At 36.4% G+C, this 21081-nt stretch overlaps 2 protein-coding genes across 2 annotated transcripts in view; both read right to left on the bottom strand.

Moving 5' to 3' along the window:
* Positions 1 to 21081, bottom strand: part of LOC132325101 (LIM zinc-binding domain-containing Nebulette) — a 246884-nt gene that overhangs the window by 23914 nt on the left and 201889 nt on the right. The window contains exon 5 of the mRNA XM_059841999.1: positions 7351 to 7522. Coding sequence (XP_059697982.1) covers positions 7351 to 7522 — 172 coding nt within the window. The remainder of the gene's footprint in view (positions 1 to 7350; positions 7523 to 21081) is intronic.
* Positions 11140 to 21081, bottom strand: part of LOC132325094 (nebulette-like) — a 76405-nt gene continuing 66463 nt past the window's right edge. The window contains exons 17-21 of the mRNA XM_059841986.1: positions 20619 to 20729; positions 19656 to 19760; positions 16439 to 16531; positions 13472 to 13564; positions 11140 to 13053 (exon numbers count right to left, since the gene is read on the bottom strand). Of these exons, the coding sequence (XP_059697969.1) occupies positions 12910 to 13053; positions 13472 to 13564; positions 16439 to 16531; positions 19656 to 19760; positions 20619 to 20729 (546 nt within the window). The 3' untranslated portion in view covers positions 11140 to 12909. The remainder of the gene's footprint in view (positions 13054 to 13471; positions 13565 to 16438; positions 16532 to 19655; positions 19761 to 20618; positions 20730 to 21081) is intronic.

Genomic DNA, 21081 nt, shown 5'->3' with positions numbered 1-21081 from the left:
AGTTTCACTGAAATATGTGTATTTGGATTGCCAGTATGAGTAAAAGAAGATAACTAACCAGGCAAAGAAAGAGACTTGAGTGTTGCTGGCAGACTATTTTCATTAAAATAAAGACAGCAAGACCTTTAAACTCATATCAAGGGTCCTTTATGCTAATTCTCACTACTTGTGTGATGGCAGCAGGTGAATTGAGTCTGAAGAACTTGGGCTGAAGGAGTGAAAATGGCACACCTGCAGCCAACCAGTAACATTCTGGCTCCAGCCAAATATATGAAATTCCAGCAATGATATTTAAAACACAATAAAAGGCCCTTGAAAATTCTGTTCTAATATCCACTAAGGTTTCCTACATTAAATGTGTTTTTGGGAGTACTGCAAAACTGATTTCTGCCTCCAACAGACAGATTTCTATATATCTTTTAAAACAATATGGTGATGACATAGAAAATAACCAAGAAACCGTTTTTTTCCCCACCGGAGAAACAATATATCCACAACTGAAAATGAACTGATACTTATCTCTTACTTTTCTCCATCTACAGACTACACACAATTTAAAATAAAAATAAATGGATACTTATACTGAAAAAGTCCAAACCTATGGTAAGGAATGAATTGGTGCATTATGTCAATATGCTGATACACACCTAGACAAAGGTGTGCACACAAACTAGACATTAAGAGAAAATCAAAAGGAAAAAAAAAAAAAGGAAAGGTCAAATGCAAAAGAGGAGGAAACCAGCCCTGAAGGCTTCAACTAGAAACTTTCCAAAATAGGTCCAGATTGGCAGAGGTGTTGAGCCATATGATTGAGCCAAATCATTCTTTCCTGGACCCTGAATGCAAACTAACAGGGCAGAACTTTACTCAAAGGGAAGGAAGAGCAGCAAGAGAGTGAGTGTGGAAAGAACTGGGAGAAAACCACTGTACAAGGCTGCATGGAAAATCAGGGCAGACAGAAAAGACTTTATAAAAAATGTAAATAAAACCCAAAACACAACAGTTGAGATATTTTTCAGACAGAATGCTGTCAAGAGAGACCTAAACTTCAAAACTTTGCTGCTTTTTCCTAGTGTTCTGTAGAGAAAAAACTGCCTGGTCTGTCTTTATAAGCAAAAACAAATATAAACATAAACAAGTGCAGTCTACAATTAAGATGCCTTAAAATCTTCTAAAAGCATGGGGAATTTAATGTTGTGGAAGCACCTAATTGGTTTCTTACAAGAAAAAAAAAAAGTAACCCTTTGGATAATCTTCCCAATACATCATTTTTTCACAACGGAGAATCAGAAATCACTATTTTTAAAAAAATCTATTTAGAATGCAATGATTCAGAATATTTTCAATTCATCAGTCAAGTCTAGTGCATACTGTAACACCACTAGAATGATTAGACCCTTATTCATCACTTTTCTAAATTTTCTTCTAATCAACAGCATCAAACAGGTACACAATGTGGGTTTATACCTGAGAATACAGGTTTGTCAAAGTATTCTAACATTACTCCATAGCAGACTACATAAACTTTCCAACTGAATGGTAACCCTGGTTTTCAAGCCACTGAGAGGATGAGAAAATTTAGTTATGTGAGAAAGAGAGAACACAATAAAATTCCCTGGATTTTTTTTTTAAAGAAAAGAACAGAGAGCCACAAATTCCTGCATAATTGAATACGGGAAAAAGTACTTCAGTCACTAAAATACTATTATATACCTGATTTACCCACTGAGAAGCCCAAGGTAAATATGTTTTTTTCAGGTTAAAGGTGTACTTTATTCAGTTACATTGTGTCATTCAAGAGAAAAAATAAAAACAGATTCATGTACATTTTGCAAAAACACAACACAATTTCTTTAAAGCACTGTAAATAGGAGTTAACAGGGCTTTGGAGCCAACAGCATCACCAAAACTGTGAAAGAGAATTCACAATAGAATGATATGGCACACAAACTGTGCAGTCTTGCTTTGCTTTCTCTGTCAATCAGGCAATAGCTTACAAAGCTTCTGTTTGACAACACAAGGATATGGAGTTAATACAGGCCTGTGAAGTCTCCACACACTGCAACAGTGTTGTTAGTGAAAAAAGGTGGGAACAAAGGGTACCTCCTTCATCAGATGGCCTTGTAATCTCACTGCAGTAAGAAAAGGTGGGGTTCGTGTCAGAGCCATCTGACTTATAATCTCCCAGACTGGTAGAATGTAAATACTGCTTACTGTAACGGCTTGCTCTTTCTACAAAGGTAGAAAGAAATAAAGAATATCACAGTAAATAAAGAATATCACAGTAAATAGATGATGGAAGTGCAAAGACAAGGAACATAAACCCCACCACTGCTAACATTGCTATTCATACCCAGATGGCATTAAAATTAGAGAAAAGTAAATTCTTTGCAATTTTGTTTCCATTTTGAGCATCATTAGTTCCAAAGCTTGCTTCAAAATCTAATGCAACTAAGCTTGTTCTTTGGTCTAAAAGAATAGCAGAAATGGAAGGTGGTATTGAGATACCAGAAAGGAAAGGGATAAAGATTAAGAATACAAAAATTTTCAGGGAAAAATCAAATTATTCCTTTATCCGAGCATGCATACAAGTGCATGTGGAAATAAAGCTGTATGTTGTTCAAAAGAATATTTAGAGTTCCAAAGTAGCAAAGGAAACGCATGTGAAAAATTACACATTCAAAATAAACATTCCTATGCAGGAAAAGAATCAATAACCTTGTAAAGCCAAAACCCACTCCCTGTTATTACATTACTTTCTCTCCTTTTCCATATATCCTAAAATTATGAACATCTTGGACTTGCAAATAATAGACCAAAGCATAATGTCATGTGCCATATAGGCAAAATGTGCATGGAAAAGAAACCAATTCTGTAAATAGGTCACTTTCTATAACTCTGAAATTTTATAAGGTCCAACCATTTGAAAATTCTACTTATAGCAAGGACAAAGTAGGTCAATGCTTTTTAAATGGCTACTTGTAAGTGGCATGAATAACTTGTTTAAGATAAGATTTATTTCACTATTTCTTATCTGCACATGTGATTATGGCTGAAGTTCCTATAAAATACTGCTTTTAAACTACAACAGTTAGAAATATATATTACAAGTATGCTTATAAAACATATGGCTGGCTTATTGACCTGAAAATTTACAGTATCAACTCAGTCTCGCAAACATGAAAAGCTGAACTGGGGAAAAGTCAGGATAAGCAATACCAGAAAGCATATGTAGACTCCTAGACTGAATATTGTCCTCCAGAGGATCAATGTCGAAGATGGAGCCAGGATCTGTGCGCCAAACTTTAAGATCTTTTTCCAAAGCACAGAAAGTATAAGACAGACAAACAACAAAGGAAGCAAAAGCATGAAAGGAATGAGCTTTAACAATCAGTAATCAATTTCCTTCATCTAGAAATTAAACAAAATACCTAGATATTCACCTGAAGAGATCAGAAAGCTTTATTTCCTACTTAAAAGAACTTAGTGCATTAATTTTAAGCACTGACATTACTTTAAGGTGACTTTTGCTCCCAATTTTTCTGCATTTTCTAAACATGATCATAAAATGTTCTTAAGTCGAAATAAATGGGAACCAGTTATTATCACATGTTAGAGCTCTCTTCCAGTAGCAGAACCAAAATCATCAGAACTATAAGAGTATTTCCCCAGTTCACCAGCAGCATCCTTAGGGGTGATGTTGCTGCAGTGTATATCCCTATTGCTGACCGCTGGCAGTATACAGCTCCACAGCTGACAGAGACACTACAGAGTCTCCTTTGCATACAGCAGAGGTCATGTCAGCATAAGAAAAAGAATCAGGGCCATAGCTCATGCAAAATAAATTTCTACTAATTGCTTAATTCATGTAAACTCAAAAGTGTCTATCTTTCCTAATTAATATTTTAAAAACTGAACTAAGGTGACAAATTCAGCTGTAGAAATCTGCATTGTACACATCTACCATAGGATAAAATTATGTCCACTCTTGAACTTAACAAGTAATTCCCTGTGCCAGTGTGTGCCCAGGGAGCCAAGGTAGCCAATGGCATCCTGGCCTGGATCAGCACCAGTGTGGCCAGCAGGACCAGGGCAGTGACCATAACCCTGTGCTCAGCATTGGTGAGGCCACACCTCAAATCCTGGATTCAATTCTGGGCCCCTCAATTCAGGAAGGACATTCCTTCCTCTCTCTGGAGAGAGTCCAGAGAAGGGAAATGGAGCTGGGGAAGGGTCTGGAGCACAAGCCTGATGAGGAGAAGTAGAGGCAGCTGGGGGCGTTTAGCCTGGAGAAAAGGAGGCTCAGGGTGACCTCATAATTTTCTACAACTGTCTGAAAGAGTGATGTGGGAATAAGTCTCCTCCCATGCAACAGCATGTGAGAAAATGGCCCCAAGTGTCCCCGGGGAGGCTTATATATTGGATATTAGGGAAAGGTTCCTCACTGAAAGGGCTGTCAAGCACTGGAACATGCTTCCCAGGGAAGTGGCTGAGTTACCATCCCTGGAGATACTTAAAAGATGCGTTGACATGATTCTTGAGGACATGGTTTTGTGGTGGGCTTGACAGACTTGGGTTAATGGTAACATTTGATGGTCCTAATGGTCTTGGCCAATCTAAATGATTCTATGATATCTGATATGTCTAAAATTAATAAATCTTTTAATCTCTTCAAACCAGTTTTAACTAAAACCTTGATGCAAAATATAATCAGTCAAAGCACCTATATACCAGATGACACATTTTTACTATAGTTTCTTCTTGGGCAGACCTGGCTGCAAGACCTGGCTACTTCCATACACTAGAAGTAGGAAAAAAACTGTCTTCCCAGCTCTGTTCTTTTGTTGGTTTGAGAGGTACCAAGTATTGGGTTGTAGGTAAAGCAGCGCTGTGAGGACCCCAAATATTTCATGTTTCAAATGATTAATAGCCTAGATGCAATGGAAAGAACAGACAGAGCTAACAAAATAAATCCCATGGCTTTGAATACATTCAATGTGTGGACATTGCACATTATCTACCATAAGCCCCATGAGGTGAGGAGCAGTGCTAACTCCTTCCTAACAAGAGAAATTAAAGCTAACTCAAAATCTTTTGATAAACAATATGTTATTCCTAATGGAGATAAATTATGCACCTACATAAAGTACTGACAGGCATGAGAAGGGGTAGGGGAATTGGTGAGCGCCCAACTTGTCCTGTTTGATCATGCCTTAGCAAGTGAAAATACAAGTATGGCTTCATGGCAGTACCAGTGCAAGAGTCAATGATTTGTATTGATTTTGTCCATCTCTGTAATCTGAAATAACATACATAGAATCTTGGCAATATATGACACAAATCAGTGTTAATTCCCTGGTAGCTTTTGCCAAGGTAAAATATCCTTATATTCATGTGAGAATTGTGGTTTCTCTTCAGTAACAGATCCAAAGCTCACCAACATCAATTTATCTTGATGGGTTTAGAATGGCTTAGTAGGGTTAAAACTAGTGTCTATTTGCCAGAGCAGTGTCATTCATTTTAGTAACCAGGCATTTGAAAGAGTAGCTCTAGTTTCACCAATAATACATTAAAAATCAACCAGAGGGATTCTGACACACTTTTTATAACTGGCTGAACAATTTACAGCTACAAAAAATACTCACGAGAGCCCTAAGTACATTTTTTAGTCTGCAAAGGTTTTTTTTGAGCTGCCAAGGACATTTGACGTGCAGGGAGCTCACTGCTTCTTTTTAAACAAGTAGGTATTATATTTGCAATTTTATTCCAAAAAAGCTCTAGCTGAAATAGTCATGGCCTTTCTCCTTTAAATAGTTGTACAATTTTTGCTGTTTGACAGGCATGGGAAATTAAGAATTTACGTGTGTTTTAATACTGGAGTATTTTTAGGTGATATATAATACTAAATATTTCAGTTCTTACAGCTCAAGAATCTATCTCAGGGATGTCCTTCACTCCAATCTGCTTGTGCTAGCAGGGCTTCAGCTGCTGAACACGGGATTGCACACATGGTTCTTACACAGGGCTACAGCCCACATGCAATGCAGCAGAGAGCAGGAGGCTTGTAGCATACACCAAAGAGCAAACTGCAAACTGAATGTCACACTGCAGTTTTACAGAAGCCTTTTTCTTTTTCTTTGGCTGCACCACAGCTATGAAGATCATCAGCACCTGCCCCAGCAGAGCTCTCTCAACACACGCTTTTGGGAAACCCAAAAAGGGTTTCCCAAAACCTTTTTGGCTACTGTATAAGGACATAAGGCTACTGTATAAGGCTACTGTAGCTACAGACACATAAAGGATGGCAACAAAAAAGGAAAGAAATACACTTCCTTAGGTGGGGGACACTTATTTGGAGACTTTAAGGAAAGACTGAAAAAGCATCTGCCAGGAATTACATAGTTAACCTTGCTTTAGGCAGGAGGATGGCCTATGTGACCAACAAGTTAATCCCTTTCACCTGCAGTTTCTCTGGGTTTTGAGATGCAAACTTAAGTCAGCCTCACTGTTATCATTATATATGAAGAATTTAAGAGTGCTGTCTCAGTATGGGTTTTTTGTACGCAGATCCTCTGAGGTCCACATGGCTGCAAAGCACAGAAAAACAGAAATGGGACACAAAAAACCAAAAGGAAATGAGAAGAAAAAAAAATATTACCACTTCCTTTGCTGTAGCAGACTTGCTGACTTTTCAGCAATTGCAAATATCCACTTTGATTTTTAAATAGAGCTCATTATGGTTATGCCACATAATACCTTTATGCAACACCTTGTCTTTACATATGAATCTAATCTGTATCCTACCCCTTGAACACCCATCCTTATCTTAGGCCATCTTTCAGAATATCACTTCTCAACACTGGTACTTGGCTTACCAGAGATCTAATGAGTTAGTGATGAATTACAGCTTGAGATATTTTTAAAGCTGTGTGAAATTGTGAATCACAAGGTAAATAGATATGTGCAATCCTGATGAAATTACTGACTGAGAGAAGGGGAAATTTCAAACTGGCCTGCAAAATTTAAACATTGATAGCTTGCAGAATCAGTTTTAATCATCTTTCTTCTGTGTAAAATTAAGATTGTAGATATTTTGACCTTTCTTTTAGAGTCAAAATTCAAATTTAAAGTAATAGTAACAACTATCCATATTTTTTTTAAATTACAGAGCAAATGACAATATATCTCCCATTCATTCCCATTATGACTTCTCTAGAGCTCACATGGAACCTGTAGTTCAACCATAAGTTTCATGGTGAGAAAAGAGAGAAAATGGAATCTAGAGAGCACAAACAAGGGCTTTTATCTTCCCCAACACGCCTTCAATAGTAAGAGTATTTAACAGCTTACCAACAATTATTCCAGGTCTTCTATCCATTTCAACAATATGCGGATGCACACCTTTGTATGCTGCATCACTCACAATTTGGGTGTTTTTTCGTACACGCTCTGTTATAGGATCGTCTACCACTGGGGTGAAGCCTCTGCCCTTTGTCTTCTCAAAATCTTCATGATATTTTACCTAGGAAAACGAGGAGAATTACATTTTTCCCCAGGTTGCAATTGACAGCAAATGGTTATTCTGTGCAGGAATACATATGTGTCCGGTATATGAGGCACTCATATACTCTGACTTTGCACCATAACAGAATTTTTTATACACATGAGATAGGCTTGATGGCCAGCCAAGTGCTTTCTATCACCTTAACTAGTTTTTATGATATTTTATTAGCAATTTTTCATTTCTTTTCCATTGATACTGAATTCGGCATTAGCTTAAGCATCATCTTACTATCACACAAGACACAAAACAGCCCTGCCCTCAGGACATCATCTGGTGCATTCCCTTCTTCTCTAAGACAGGGTAGCTGTCTACTGATGCAGACAAATACATCTGTCAGTAAAAAAATTCCAGCAGTAGTAGTTCTAAAGAACTCAAGCATTTTCATTCACTGATAATTTTGACTACTTTCACAGTATCACACAAAATGTAAATTTTGCTCTTTTGTTTTATCATATGTCAGGATTTAAAAATAGGTTTTTAGAAAGAACAACAGTTATTCTAAACTGCCTGCTTTAAAAGAAAATATTAGAAAAAAGGACATTAGAGTAGAAAGTGTTACAGCACCAAGTGTTGGAACAAAACCCCAGTATTAGTAAGAGTTATAAAGGTAGTACTGCTGATTATGCATATTTACTTTATAAATAACCTAATCATCAATTCATTAAGTTGACAAACATTCTCACACAAGCTGATGCACACAAAACAACTCATTCCAGGAACCAAAGTCACGCAGAAACCAGGAACATGCACAGGCACAAGGTGAAGTGTGTCACCTAATCCAGTGAAATTGTGATGCTCAAATGATGTGTGTACATTTTTAAAGAAAAAAAAACCCAAAAGAACGGACATTTAACTGTTAGAAAACTGTTTATTAGTATTTTGAAAATGCTCATTACACGCCTATGCCATTAGCAAACACTCCCTCTACAGGCGTAAGAAGAAAATATTCCTTCCATACCTGAGGAGAGAGTTTCATTAGTTACCTATATTAATGGAAGGCAAAATCCAGTGGAAGCCAAGTGCCATTCCTTAGAAGGCTCTAGTCACAGGAAGAAAGTACCCTACCATTGAGATGTTGTTTTGTGTTTCTTTGACATGCCTTAGCTCAGGGGTGTCTAGAAGCACACTACGTCTACCTTTCATCTGCCTCTGATCACTGCTGTACTTGACCTGCAAAACAGCAACAACAGCACAGGTGAATTTTTTTTGCTTGCAGTAGGAAGGACGGTGAGAATCACACCATACAACAGTACCTTTCCAAGCCACAATGCCCAACATTTCTCTTCTTTAACTCACATGCCAGTAAATTATTTCACAGTGAGGATACAGATGAGTTTGTATTTTCATAAGGCCAAAAGGCACATTTATTCCATCAATCACTTACTAAAAATAATGTATTTATCTAAAAGCTGAAATTTTTGACTGTTTGAATGACATAAGTGAAATCATTCATTTATCAACTGTAAAATAAGATAAATACTAAGAAAACACCACTGTGACTTAGAACATCCTTAAAACATGTTCATATGGCTGATGATAAACTACCTTCTTATTACCAAGACAGACACAGAGTCTGTGGGATTGGGATTACCTGAGAAATCCAGGGAATTCAATCCTTACAGAAGGATTAATTATTTGGAAGGCTTATAACTCCCATTCAGTAGCTAGTCTTTACTGGCAGCACACAGCAACATGTCTGGGAAGAATCTGAATATTTTGTTTCCTAAACAAATGCCCGGGCTCTGGGTTTTGAGCATCAGTAAGTACTGAATCTCTTACATCACATTTCCCCTGATTAGCTTATTTTGTGGCGTTTTACAGACTAGTAAAGATATAAGGTTAACTATCTGTTAAAAATAAGACAAAAACCCACTCAAAATCCTAAAACAGTGAAAGTAACTGATCCTACTTAGTGGTTTGGGAGTGAGTACTCTTACAGTTTTTTCTGTCTTGTTGAATTCTACCAATGGCCTCTCTTATCTCTACATCACACTGCGACCTGTGCACTGTGTTACTTAATATTCCAGATTTACCTATGTATTCACACTCCAAGTATTACTTCTCAAATGAGTCATGCAAACCTATTTCAACATGTGTTTGTGATGAGAAAAACCATGTATTGAAACTGTCTAACCCTCCTTAAGAGTATATATTGGCTAAGAAAGCACACCCATGAAAATATTTATCTTGGTATCTGTGTTTGACAGGTAGGTTTCAGGTAATGTGTGAGAAACAAAAATATATGGTACTCCATATTCTTGAAAGCCTTCTTAATTAAACAGTAAATTCTCTTGGAAAATATATTCAGCTACATACACTTTTGAATATAAGACATTTTCTGGACAGAATAATTACAGCCAACATAGGCTGATTTTTATCTATCTTTCTCATTAACATAGAGGAGTATTTATCCCTGTAAATCTTGAGAAACAAAGTGAATGAGTCACTTGGAGAAACATTTAATTTTAACAAATTAAAAGACTATTTAAAGACTGGAACTGTTGTGAGATTTTCCTCTTATTTTCAACTACACACCTCAAAAAATAATTGACTTTGGTAAATATTCATGAGCATTTTAAGAATATGATTAAGATATATGCAGTTACAATGTCAGATTCCATTCCTTTGTCCTTAGACATATTTCCTGACAAATCCAATCTACTTTTCACTCCTACACTCAGTTCTTAGGTGTTCATTACTTGCAACTCTCTTGTGCCACAGTGGTTCTGCATGAAACTTCTTCTATTTACCATCTGCAGTGACTTTGCCACGGATATTGTTTCAGTGTTGAGGACAGACTGCAACATAACTGGTCTTTACTTCACCAGGCTTTTTGCATTTTCCTTGTTCCTTAATAGAATTGTCTCCTGCTTCTTACACTACTTTCGCAGCAATTGCATTTTATTACCATAAAAGCCAATAAATAGAAATTGTCTTATTCTTTAGTATTTAGCAATGGGATCTATTTAGAACTACTCAGCTCTAACAGAGGTGGCATGTCACAGAATGGAATGGACCCTTCCATGCTTTGAATCACAAAAAAAGACATTTGCACTGAGGTTAAATTCTCATTTCCTTTTTTTCCTTACTGCAAAGAATGACTGACCTCTATTGACTCTCTCCTTGAAAAATACTGACACCAACACAACCACTTACTTTTTTTGCAAAAATAACCAGACAACCCTGAATATGTTTGTTGCACATATATGCAGTCCATGTGTCCTCAAAGAATAAAACCAATATCTCATCAGTGAGTGATGTAGTTGGATTTCTTTGACACAGCAAATGTAAAAGGAAAAGCATATCCATGTTTATATTTCTACAGCAACTGAAAAATCTGAATGACAAAAGATTCAAACAACTTGCCGAGCTGATATTATCTTGATTCTTCCTGACTCTCTCTATCTCAGGAGTGACACTCACAGCAGTAGCTTTGCCAGGCTGCTCTCTGTAGTGAACCTATTATTTAACAGAATAAAATATATATTCATACTATTTCAGGTATAGCAATATATCCTTGTTTTATATAAAAATGCATTATTTCAGAGGTCATCCAGGAAACAACAGAAAAGCTAAAATACATCTGAAGTTTATTCAAGTTTATAAGACTTGATTTTTGAAAGATAACCTTGAATATTTTTTATGTACAGACTGTTTATTAATGCATTTCTGTGGATATACACCCATATACACACACAATATCTTGGCATTTACCAGACTGGTCCTTGGCTCTACAGAGAAAAAACTCATATTTGGAGTTGGGTTAAGCCACATAAAATGCAGTAGAGGCAAGCAGATCATATGAAAAACTGAATTTCAGGAAGGTCCACTGTAAATACGTATTTGTCAAGACAGAAATTCCATAAGATCTCCATCTATGTTTTAAGATCTCCATCTAAATTTAGATCTCTATCTAAATTTCATATATTACATACTCAAAGGTGATTAAACACAGAGAGTGCAGTACATCAAACAAGAGCCAATTGAATCCAACCTAATTTCACCATGCATTTATTTAAACATACTGTAGGAATATCCCCCTCATCTCTCTGTAACCAAACACACTGCATTAACCAAATGCACACCCCAGGCTGGATCAGGAGCTAAAGCAGACCAGAACTGGATGTGGCATTGACAGACCAAGCAATCTAGTGTTAACTCTAGCCCCACATGCTGGGAAGTCAGATATGGTAAATATTTCTTAACAGATTCTGGCAATAAATTCATGCCAGTTCATATATTTTTATGTAAAATAAATGCTTCCATACAGAAGCAAGCTCTTGGGTTTAAGTGATAAGATTAACTGTGCAGATACATTATGCTCATAATTCTGCAGTGCACTGTGGCAGTAAGGCAGCTATTGCTTAAGCAATTGTCTTCCAGCACAACAGAATTTTGGTCTGTCCACACCAATGTATTCCAATTGAAAAATTAATGACTTACTAAAACTGTGGTAAGCTTTTAAATGGATTAGACTTGTAAATTAACATTTATAAAGGTAAAATGACTATTCAAGAATTAATATTTCTAGAAATGGCTGAAGTTAACAAATCTTCACTCAAAGCTGTTCCAGTGACTTGAAAAGAATTTAAACTTTCCAGTGAAATATTCACAACACAAAAATTGGTGAAGAGTAAACAACAGTGTGAGTAGAAGTACTCTACAGACTGGCTTGAAAAAGGGAAAGCAGCTTTTGAACAGAATACATCCTAGGAAAGCTAGATATATCAACAGGAATCCAGAAGCTGAGTTAGAGGGACAGAATTCTTGAAAATTGTGACTCAAAATTATTTTGATGAATGCAGCAAAAAGCACCCAGGGAAACACTGTAGCTGTTTGTGGACCCATGAACCACGGCAGCTATTGGCAGCTCTCAGTGAGGAGAGTGCCTGGTCTCTCATGGACTCATCAACAGGGTAAGGTGCAACTTCATCAGTGCAGGAAGGCAGCAGCATGCTCCAGTCCTTGCCTTCCTCTCTGTACCCCTGCAAATGGTTATCTCAGCCATTAAATACCAAATTCTGATGGGGAGGTTACTGAGGAACCAGAAGGAGACAGGTCAGAGAGCAGAAGTTTGAGCACAACTGTAGCTAATTTCTTACAAAGCGAAGAAAAGATTTTCTGCAAATATCCAAGGAAGAGAATAACATCTCAAAGCATTGCAGCCATTTCTTTAATAGAATATGTGATGGTTCACCTGTCATTTCCCAAACCAAGCAAGGCCTTCTCACAATTGCTTCCCAAGAGAAGACTTTCAAGGAATTCCATTACTTGAATTCGAGAACATTATACTACATTAGCTTCCCCCAGACTAAAGGAAAGGCACTGTTTCAGAATGCAGAACTTCATCTTCCACACCCAAAATTTACACAAAGTATTAAAGGATAGCAACTTCCCATGCTGACATTCTCTTGATTCCTCTTGACTCTTTCCATCTCAGGGGTGAAACTCATGGGTGTAGCTTTGCAGAGCTGTTCTTTGTATTGCACCTAGCAAACATGTCAGAAGATATTAGAACAGCGATTTCCAAGTAATAGAAATTTGTAAGTGTGCTAGCCATCACTAAAGAGCACATTGCATTTAGATGGAAAGTACCATTCCTTAATAATCAATCCCATCTTCCCACACAATACCCAGTACTCACCCTCTGGCAGTTCTTCTATTCCAAACACAGACAATTGTTATTTCAACAGGAATACTTCACTCTCATTCTTATGAATCAAAGTGCAAGGCTAAGGAATTATCATTAATATGGTAATTATGATAATCAATTATTACCATTAATCGATTAAATTGGTCTTTTTGGACAAATAGAAAGTAGCACAAACACCACAGACATATTCACCAAGACACAAGCACATTTAATATGGCAGAGAGAATTGTGCAAGAAATGAAAATGGGGCACACATTACTGATATTCTTCTGGTTTTCCTTAACTCTCCTCAGTTCAGGTGGATCAGAAATGGTTGTTGCACGCCGAATTTCCTCCTTGTATTTAATCTGCACAATAGATATTACAAAACTATTATCAATTTTAAGAAGAGAGAGACAGGCACTGAAACACATCTATCACTTTATACTCTTGTCCTTACACATACTGCACTACTATATAACATCTAATAACACCATTGGCCTGAAAAGCAACAGTTATACTAAATTTCTAAAACAGTCTGCTAGGGTCTCAGATGTATCTTGTATGATGAAATGCAGCAGAGAGTGCTTATAACAATTCTAAAACTCTAACAGTGGGAATATACATCACATGGGATTGTGGCTATTTTCACCATAATTGGGGTGCTGCACTTGGAGATCCACACCATTCTGAAAATGACTTGGTGTTACTATTAACTTGCTATGGAGTCTACCAGTCCATTTCAGAAACCAAGTCTTTTAGGTGCTCCTGAAAGGGTAGATGGATTCAAAGTCTCATTGAAATTCTTTAAAAACACATGAGACACACAGGTGAGGATGTAGTTGTCTGGACTGTTAAAGTCTTTGCAGGTGCTGTCAGATATTTACTGGTTTCTTCCTAACATTTAATTTTCAACTCTCTTCTCAAGACATGTTACTTCTGGAGAATGCCCAATTTCATAGCACAGACAAAACAACTTGTTTTCCTCTAAGCTCATACTTGGAAGCTGTTTTGACTGAAATTTATAAATAAATAAAACCAAACCAGCCCAAAGTACAGACCCGGAATGGAAAATTACAGTCCAGACAGTTTAGAACTGGCAAAAACACTGTAGCACTAGAAAAAAGGGTCCTTTAATAGAGACTCTTAGGTAAGTTTAAGAATTGGCAGTGCTACTCATCCTTAAAATGCTTCAAAATGTCTGTTACTTGAATGTTAGTAAGACTCCAGCTTTGTGGTATTGACTGACATACCACGGGGATTTCCTCACAGATTTCACACTAACAAAAACACAAATAGATTCTCCCAAAGCACTACTTCTTCCCAGTGCTGTGACCAACCCTGCCTGCCCCACAATATAAACAAGTTTTTAAGAAGTCCTTAGTTATTTGTAGCTTCTCAGTCTACAGTCCACGGGTGTGTGTGGCTTGCTTTGAAAGTTCTGTGAGATCTTGGCTTCTTCCAAGCCAATCATCACAACAGGTGAGATGACCTCAACCTCCTTGGATTGAGCTGTCACCACCTTGTATTTTAGGCTTTGAAAACACCATTCTTATGTTTTCCTCCTACATATGTAATCTGGAAGAATCTGATCACTTTCAGAACATGATTCAATGGACATTTTCGTGTGGTTGGTTGTACTGTAAGTGTTATTTTGGTGTCCTGGTGTTTCTTTCAGTGCAAATTTGCTTCACATCTCCCACATACTAGTTTTGTTTAGCCCAGAAAATAGTTTTAAGGCTGTCCCAAGCTATTCTGGCTAAATTCAAAAATACCTGTAAAACATTTATATCTAATGGATTCAAAATTGGTGTAATTTACCTTTCCTTTGGGACTCCTGTAAATTACACAATACCATTTCCCTCTTACTGCACAATATAATTTCCCTCTCACTGACATGTAATTTGAAACATTCTTGTACATTGCCTTTAAATTTGGCATGCTACACCTCTAATAAATATTATACAAGACTAAAGTAATTCAAAGTACACTACATGTAATAAAATACCTTTGTAAAACATTAAGTCCACTCAAAGACTAGCAAGGTAAAGGCCATGCTATTTACATAGTACCACTACACCACTAATGCATTTTGTACTTCCCTTGGTAGTCTTATCCTCAAATGTGTTTACTAGCATACTGATCAACCTTTCATTTTTCCCTCTTCACCACTATTTAGGATTTCTAAAACAGCAAGAACAGTGTACACTATTTTTCCATTTCACTTTGAAATGCATTGTGAAAAAGCATTAGACTAAAACTTCTCCTTTCTGTGTGACTACTCTTGAAATAAATGTCTGTGGTAATTGGAAATTTAAAAGCAAAATAACAACCAAAAAAAAAACTAAACAAAGAAACAAAAATAATAGCATCATGTCTATACATTATTTTTAAACTTTACTTTAAAAAAAATCTAATAATTAGAAAAGTCATGTCACAAACACAAAAATTGTCCCAGAGGAGTCCATACCAAATATAACAAGGAAATGATCAATAGTTACAAGGGTTTTACAATATGATCAATAATTTTACAAAATGATCAATAGTTACAAGCAGTCACTTTTCAGGTTTTTTCCAAGTTTTGCCACATATTTAGCAGAAAATGTATTACTTGAAGAAAACATTAATTTTGATATTTTATTTTGATTTGCCAATTAAAGTCCCAAAGACATTAAGCATCCTTAGATAAACAACATCAATTCAGAACTAATCTCATCAGAGCCACAGATCAACTTGCCTCGAGCACATAAAGAAGATCCAACTCTCCACCTTTTCCCATAGGTGAAGTCTGGACACAGTTTTTCTCATCTTGAAGTACAAACTGTATCAAGTCCTATGCAATGCATGCAGTCCCTAACAGGACATGACAGATTTTCTCCTGTCACATGGTATTTTTCTAACCTGCAAATACAACTGCTGTTCTGTCTGTCATATGGGGAAATGCATCTCATATTTCTCACTCCTGAGAGACAAAACACTTTCCTCAAATAATTAGTTAAAATATTTTCTTATTTTTCTTAATGCTTCAATTAGAATCTCTATTTTTGGACACAGAAGTGCTACAGCAGAGGGGAGTTCTAGCTGTGCTACAGTAGAGCTCTATATCCAAAATCCAGTGGACAACTATTTGAATGAGATGTGTGATATGAAAATGAAGAACTTTTTAGTAAACAAGATGGTAAAAAAAAAAAGCTGCTCCACCTTTTACTCACATAAGAATAATTTATGTTAATAGCACTTACTGAACTAATATTCTGTTGATTCTTCTTTACTCTTTCAATCTCTGGAGTATCTTTTACAGCTGTGCCAGCTCCTACTTCCTTCTTATAAAATACCTTCATTTCCCCAAAAGAAAAGATAATTAGGAGACTGTTAGCAATGCAAATGCTAGTTCTTATAAAAGGGCTAGGCAATTTTCCAAGTTCCAAATTGGTCTGACTATAAATCTTGCTAAGAAATCAAATAATTTAATTTGTCATAAATAAGACTAATTGTCAATAACTACAATAACATTGTTTTCAGCTGTAACCCAGATAATATATTCCCATCCTTTAAACTAATCTCAGTATTTTTAAGTATTTGCAATAACATATTTAAATTCGGAAAAAAATATTAAAATTTATATAATAATGTATAAAGTTTTACAAATGTAACTTTATGCTTGAGTAATTTCATTCATTTCAGTGTCATTGAAGGTACATGTACATGCAGGATTTGATTTGGTTTCTGTAGTCTTCAGATCTTAAAATACTGTGAGAAGTGAACAGACATTACTATTATTTCTAAGTTAACAAACTAGAAAATTGAAATATTCATGGAAAAATAACCATAACAAACTAGAGCTACAACCCAAGTCATGCAATTTTTCACTCCTAGATTCAAGCCAGAAAACTGAGGACAGTATCTAAAACCAAAACTCACTTCTTAAAGTGAGTTACACATGCTGTTTATATAATTTTATTTCAATTGTTTCAGTAAAGGATAAACATAAAGCACATCAGTAGAATTGATCATTTGAAGTTACCGAAAGAGACAGTAAATAACAGCCCACAAGTTCCAAGAATGGTTACAATTTAAATAACCATGGAGCACCAGTTCAAGCTGCACAGCTCCTAAAGAAGTTTTACTGGATTTTCAGTATTTGGTGTCACAGCTGTTGCCACTCTAGCAAGTATTTCCAGTCCATTAGTGTAAAAAACAAGTCTGATCCTGGAGTTCATAAAATTAATCTTTGTCATTTAGTATTTCTGCCTTTCTTAAATCAAGATTTATTTAAGTTTTCCTATCAACAAACCTTGAACAATAAAAACATCATTCTTGATTAATTCCTCCGACTTCCTTGAAGTCCTCCATAGCCTGGGATGCATACTACTGCCAAATATCCTAGAGAAGAGTCAATGTCTGCAACTAATATTTTAAATATTCAGAACACCTTTAACAATCCAGAATTTTGTTTCACCATGTGATAATAGTTTATGAGTAAGAGCTTGAAAATTCTTCTGCATCATGTCAGTTAGAAAGATCTATATTGTGGACTGGACTACAATATACATTTCTCCTCTATCAAGGAAGGATTGGTAAAATATGTTGGAGACTGGAATTTTTCTATGAAAGAGATGACTGTGAAGTAAATATCCTTTTATAAATCATCTGCTAAATGAGCTAGTGAGCTAAAAGCAGCAACTATCTTATCTGCAGAGCTAGTTGTTATTTTTTGTCCCTTAAGGCAGAAAAATACTTGAGACAAAATCCAAAAATCATAAGAGTATTAGGGGTCACAGTTTTTTTTTATCTATTTGGGCTGCTTCCAACTGCATCTTCACTCAGTAATAATTTGCCTTTATCATCTAAACTGCACAGAAGGATGAAAGATGAAAGAAGAAAAAAGGTACTTCAATCACTGCTGTAAACTGCTTTCCTACATTTGGAAGGCCCTGCTCACAAGAGGAAAAGGACAATCACAAAAGAAAGCAAATACAAATCACCTCGAAGACAAAACATTGTATTTCTTATTATCTAGAACACTAACAAAGAGGATCATTGTCAGCCTTGGCACTGAAAGCTCAGACTGGCCTACAGGGCTGCAAGGGGTTCAGATGCATCAGAGCCTTGCCAAGGCTGAACTAAGTGGTGATACCTCCCCTAATGAAGCCTGGTACCTAAATGTTAGTGAGTCCACACTGCCAGAGCCATTGACTACCTGAGGACTTCATCAAAAGCTATCAAAGGCTGGAGCAGGGAGGAAAGCCGATCACAGGGCTTGGATGCCTCTCTTCCAGGGAGTTTCAGACTGATAGGACACCAGTGACATGAGAAATGGGGACAACCACATCACACTATGCTGCAGGGCACCATTCAGAACCAGGAGCCAACAGGAGACAGGAAGAAAGTTGGGCCAGTGGGTCTGTCAAGAGTTCCTTCTAGAAAGATGCAGCTTTCAGCTGTCCTCAATTCAAAGGTAGAAAAAGGGCAGGTGATGGCTGAAGACCACCACAACCTGGAGCAGGCTCAGAGAGGAATCTCCTTGGCTCTCCCCACAGGCTCTCACTCCCCTGCAGAAGCCTCAGCTGTCCAGGAAAACCTCTGTTTGCTGCAGGCAAACACCTCTGGGAGAAACTAACTGAGTTTACTCAGTTACTTCTGAGAGCTGCAGAAGCTGAGGATATCTCTAAGTTAAGGAACATGTGTGTCAGATAATACTAAAAATATTTAAGTATCTTATATTCCTTTCTCTCAAATCATTTGCTTTATTAGCATTACTTAGTTTGCCATAAAAACCAGCCACTGACTGGCCTTTTGTTCTGGAGGCCAGATTTACTCCTCTTCTCTGATATATTACAAGCAATGGCAGAATTACAAACAGCAGCATTAATAGCCCCAAAAAGGAAGTGAAACTTAATACATCCCAAACTGGGCAATTTTAGAAATCTAAGCTCATAATTTATATTTAGGGATAAACTGAAATTTAAATCTAGCATAAAACTTCAAAATATACCCAGTGTAATATAAAATCATTATATATACATATATTTTTGAAATTTGATCTGTTCTAATTTTATACCCCAATCTTGATGTTCAGTACATGTGATAGGAAACAGATGAAAAATCTTATAAGTGCAGTAAGAAGCCTAAGATTTTTTTTTTCCCCTCTTAAATAAAGTACTTCCTGGGGTTTGATGGAAAAAGAAAAAAAAAAATCTTCATTTAAAAATAACTGTGGCTTGGCAAGGTGGTATAAGTGGTTTAGAAATTCAAAATAACAGTGTTGCACCTAGAAAAGCTGGATATTATTTTTACTGAAAGAAATGAGTGATACAGCTTTGCCAGGAAAATTATGGAAAGGGTTCAAAGGACACCTACTCATAAAGTTCCCTATTTTGTGCTGTGGCACAAGAGAGCCTATTTAAACTAAAAAATATCTGAAAAGTTACAAGCAAAGAGAGAAGCACTATTACTCACTGAACTGATGTTTTTCTGAGTATTTCTTATCCTCTCCATCTCAGGAGTGTCTGGGACAGCAGAATAGTTACAGAGCATCTTCTCTGCTTCATCTTTGTACATTTTCTGGAAAAATAATTTGAACATGTCTATGTTTTTTGGGCTCAAGATATCCAAACTGCACAAAAGATGCTTATTGCTGATGAGCTACCTCATCCCTGTCCAGAATTTACTTAAACCTGTCTTCTCCATGATAGTGTTACCACTCTCTGCCCCCACACTAAAATATATATACCTATATATAACATATCCTCATATATAACATACCTTCCCACAAAATGTATCCTCATACACACCTTGCCCTCACTGTCAGGATGTACGTGATGTAACATTAGGTCATTTGGTAATGTGAAAAGAACTACAGGTAGATGTAAATAATTTAATTTACATGGTATAACAGGCCTAAATACAAGTAAGAATCAGGCAGTTAAGATATTTCACTTCATGTAAACTAATTTAGTCTTGCTACAAATGCCTCTACAGAGCTAGAGAAGTATTTTGAGCAGAATGTGTCAAGCAGTCATTGTTACACAGAACCAAAACACTCAGCTTTTGACTATGTCTCCTTGGCTTGCTACTTCTGAAGCCCTTTTGACTCACTGTATTTCTAGAATATATGGACCAACTTGCATCCCTTTTTCTATAATTTCAGTCCCCAGATCCTTTTTATTTTCCTTCTGAAGAAAAAATAAACAGAAAAAAAAAAATTAATATTACAACTCTCTTTACATTCTGTCTTCAAAGCTATTCTCATAGTACTGGTCACACTATAAAAATTAATTACTGAATTTATTCAATTTAATATTTTTATTGTGCACTGCTTGCTTTTTTTAGCTTAAGAATGTTCAAGGGGATTTCATGTTTTTAACATCTCATTGTGTTTTACTTTCAAAGTAATCCTAAAGCAATTAATTCTGTACTCACCTGGCTGACAATTTCAGAAGCTTTTCTGGCTCGTTGTATATCAAGGGTATCCGTACCTACTTCCATGCCCTTTCCTTTAATTTCATTCTCCAAGTCTTTCTTGTATTCTTTCTGAAATGAACAGCATTGGAAATCCTCACAGCTGACAGCCAAATTCTCAAATTTTCCCAATATAATCTGTGCAATTTCACTGACCAGCATTCATAAACCACCAAATAATTAATGATTCAACGGTACTAGTTTTGTAGAATCTATCCATGCATTTCCTACATTGTAGTTGCTGAGGGTTAAAAAACTCTTTTAACAGGCTGCTCACTTCAAATCCGATGCAGCCTTTCACATCTACCTGTCTCTGCAGTTTTGGCAGCCACAGTCAAAGTGAGAATTTCTCCATCTGCTGGGCCGTGCAAGAGACTGAGGTCATAATGCTTTAGCATCCCTCTAACTCTGTTTCTCACTTGGC

This window comes from Haemorhous mexicanus, chromosome 1 (assembly GCF_027477595.1).
Source record: "Haemorhous mexicanus isolate bHaeMex1 chromosome 1, bHaeMex1.pri, whole genome shotgun sequence".
Classification (NCBI taxonomy): Eukaryota; Metazoa; Chordata; class Aves; order Passeriformes; family Fringillidae; genus Haemorhous; species Haemorhous mexicanus.
Note: the sequence above shows the minus strand (reverse complement) of the source record. Positions and strands in the feature narration are given on the sequence as shown.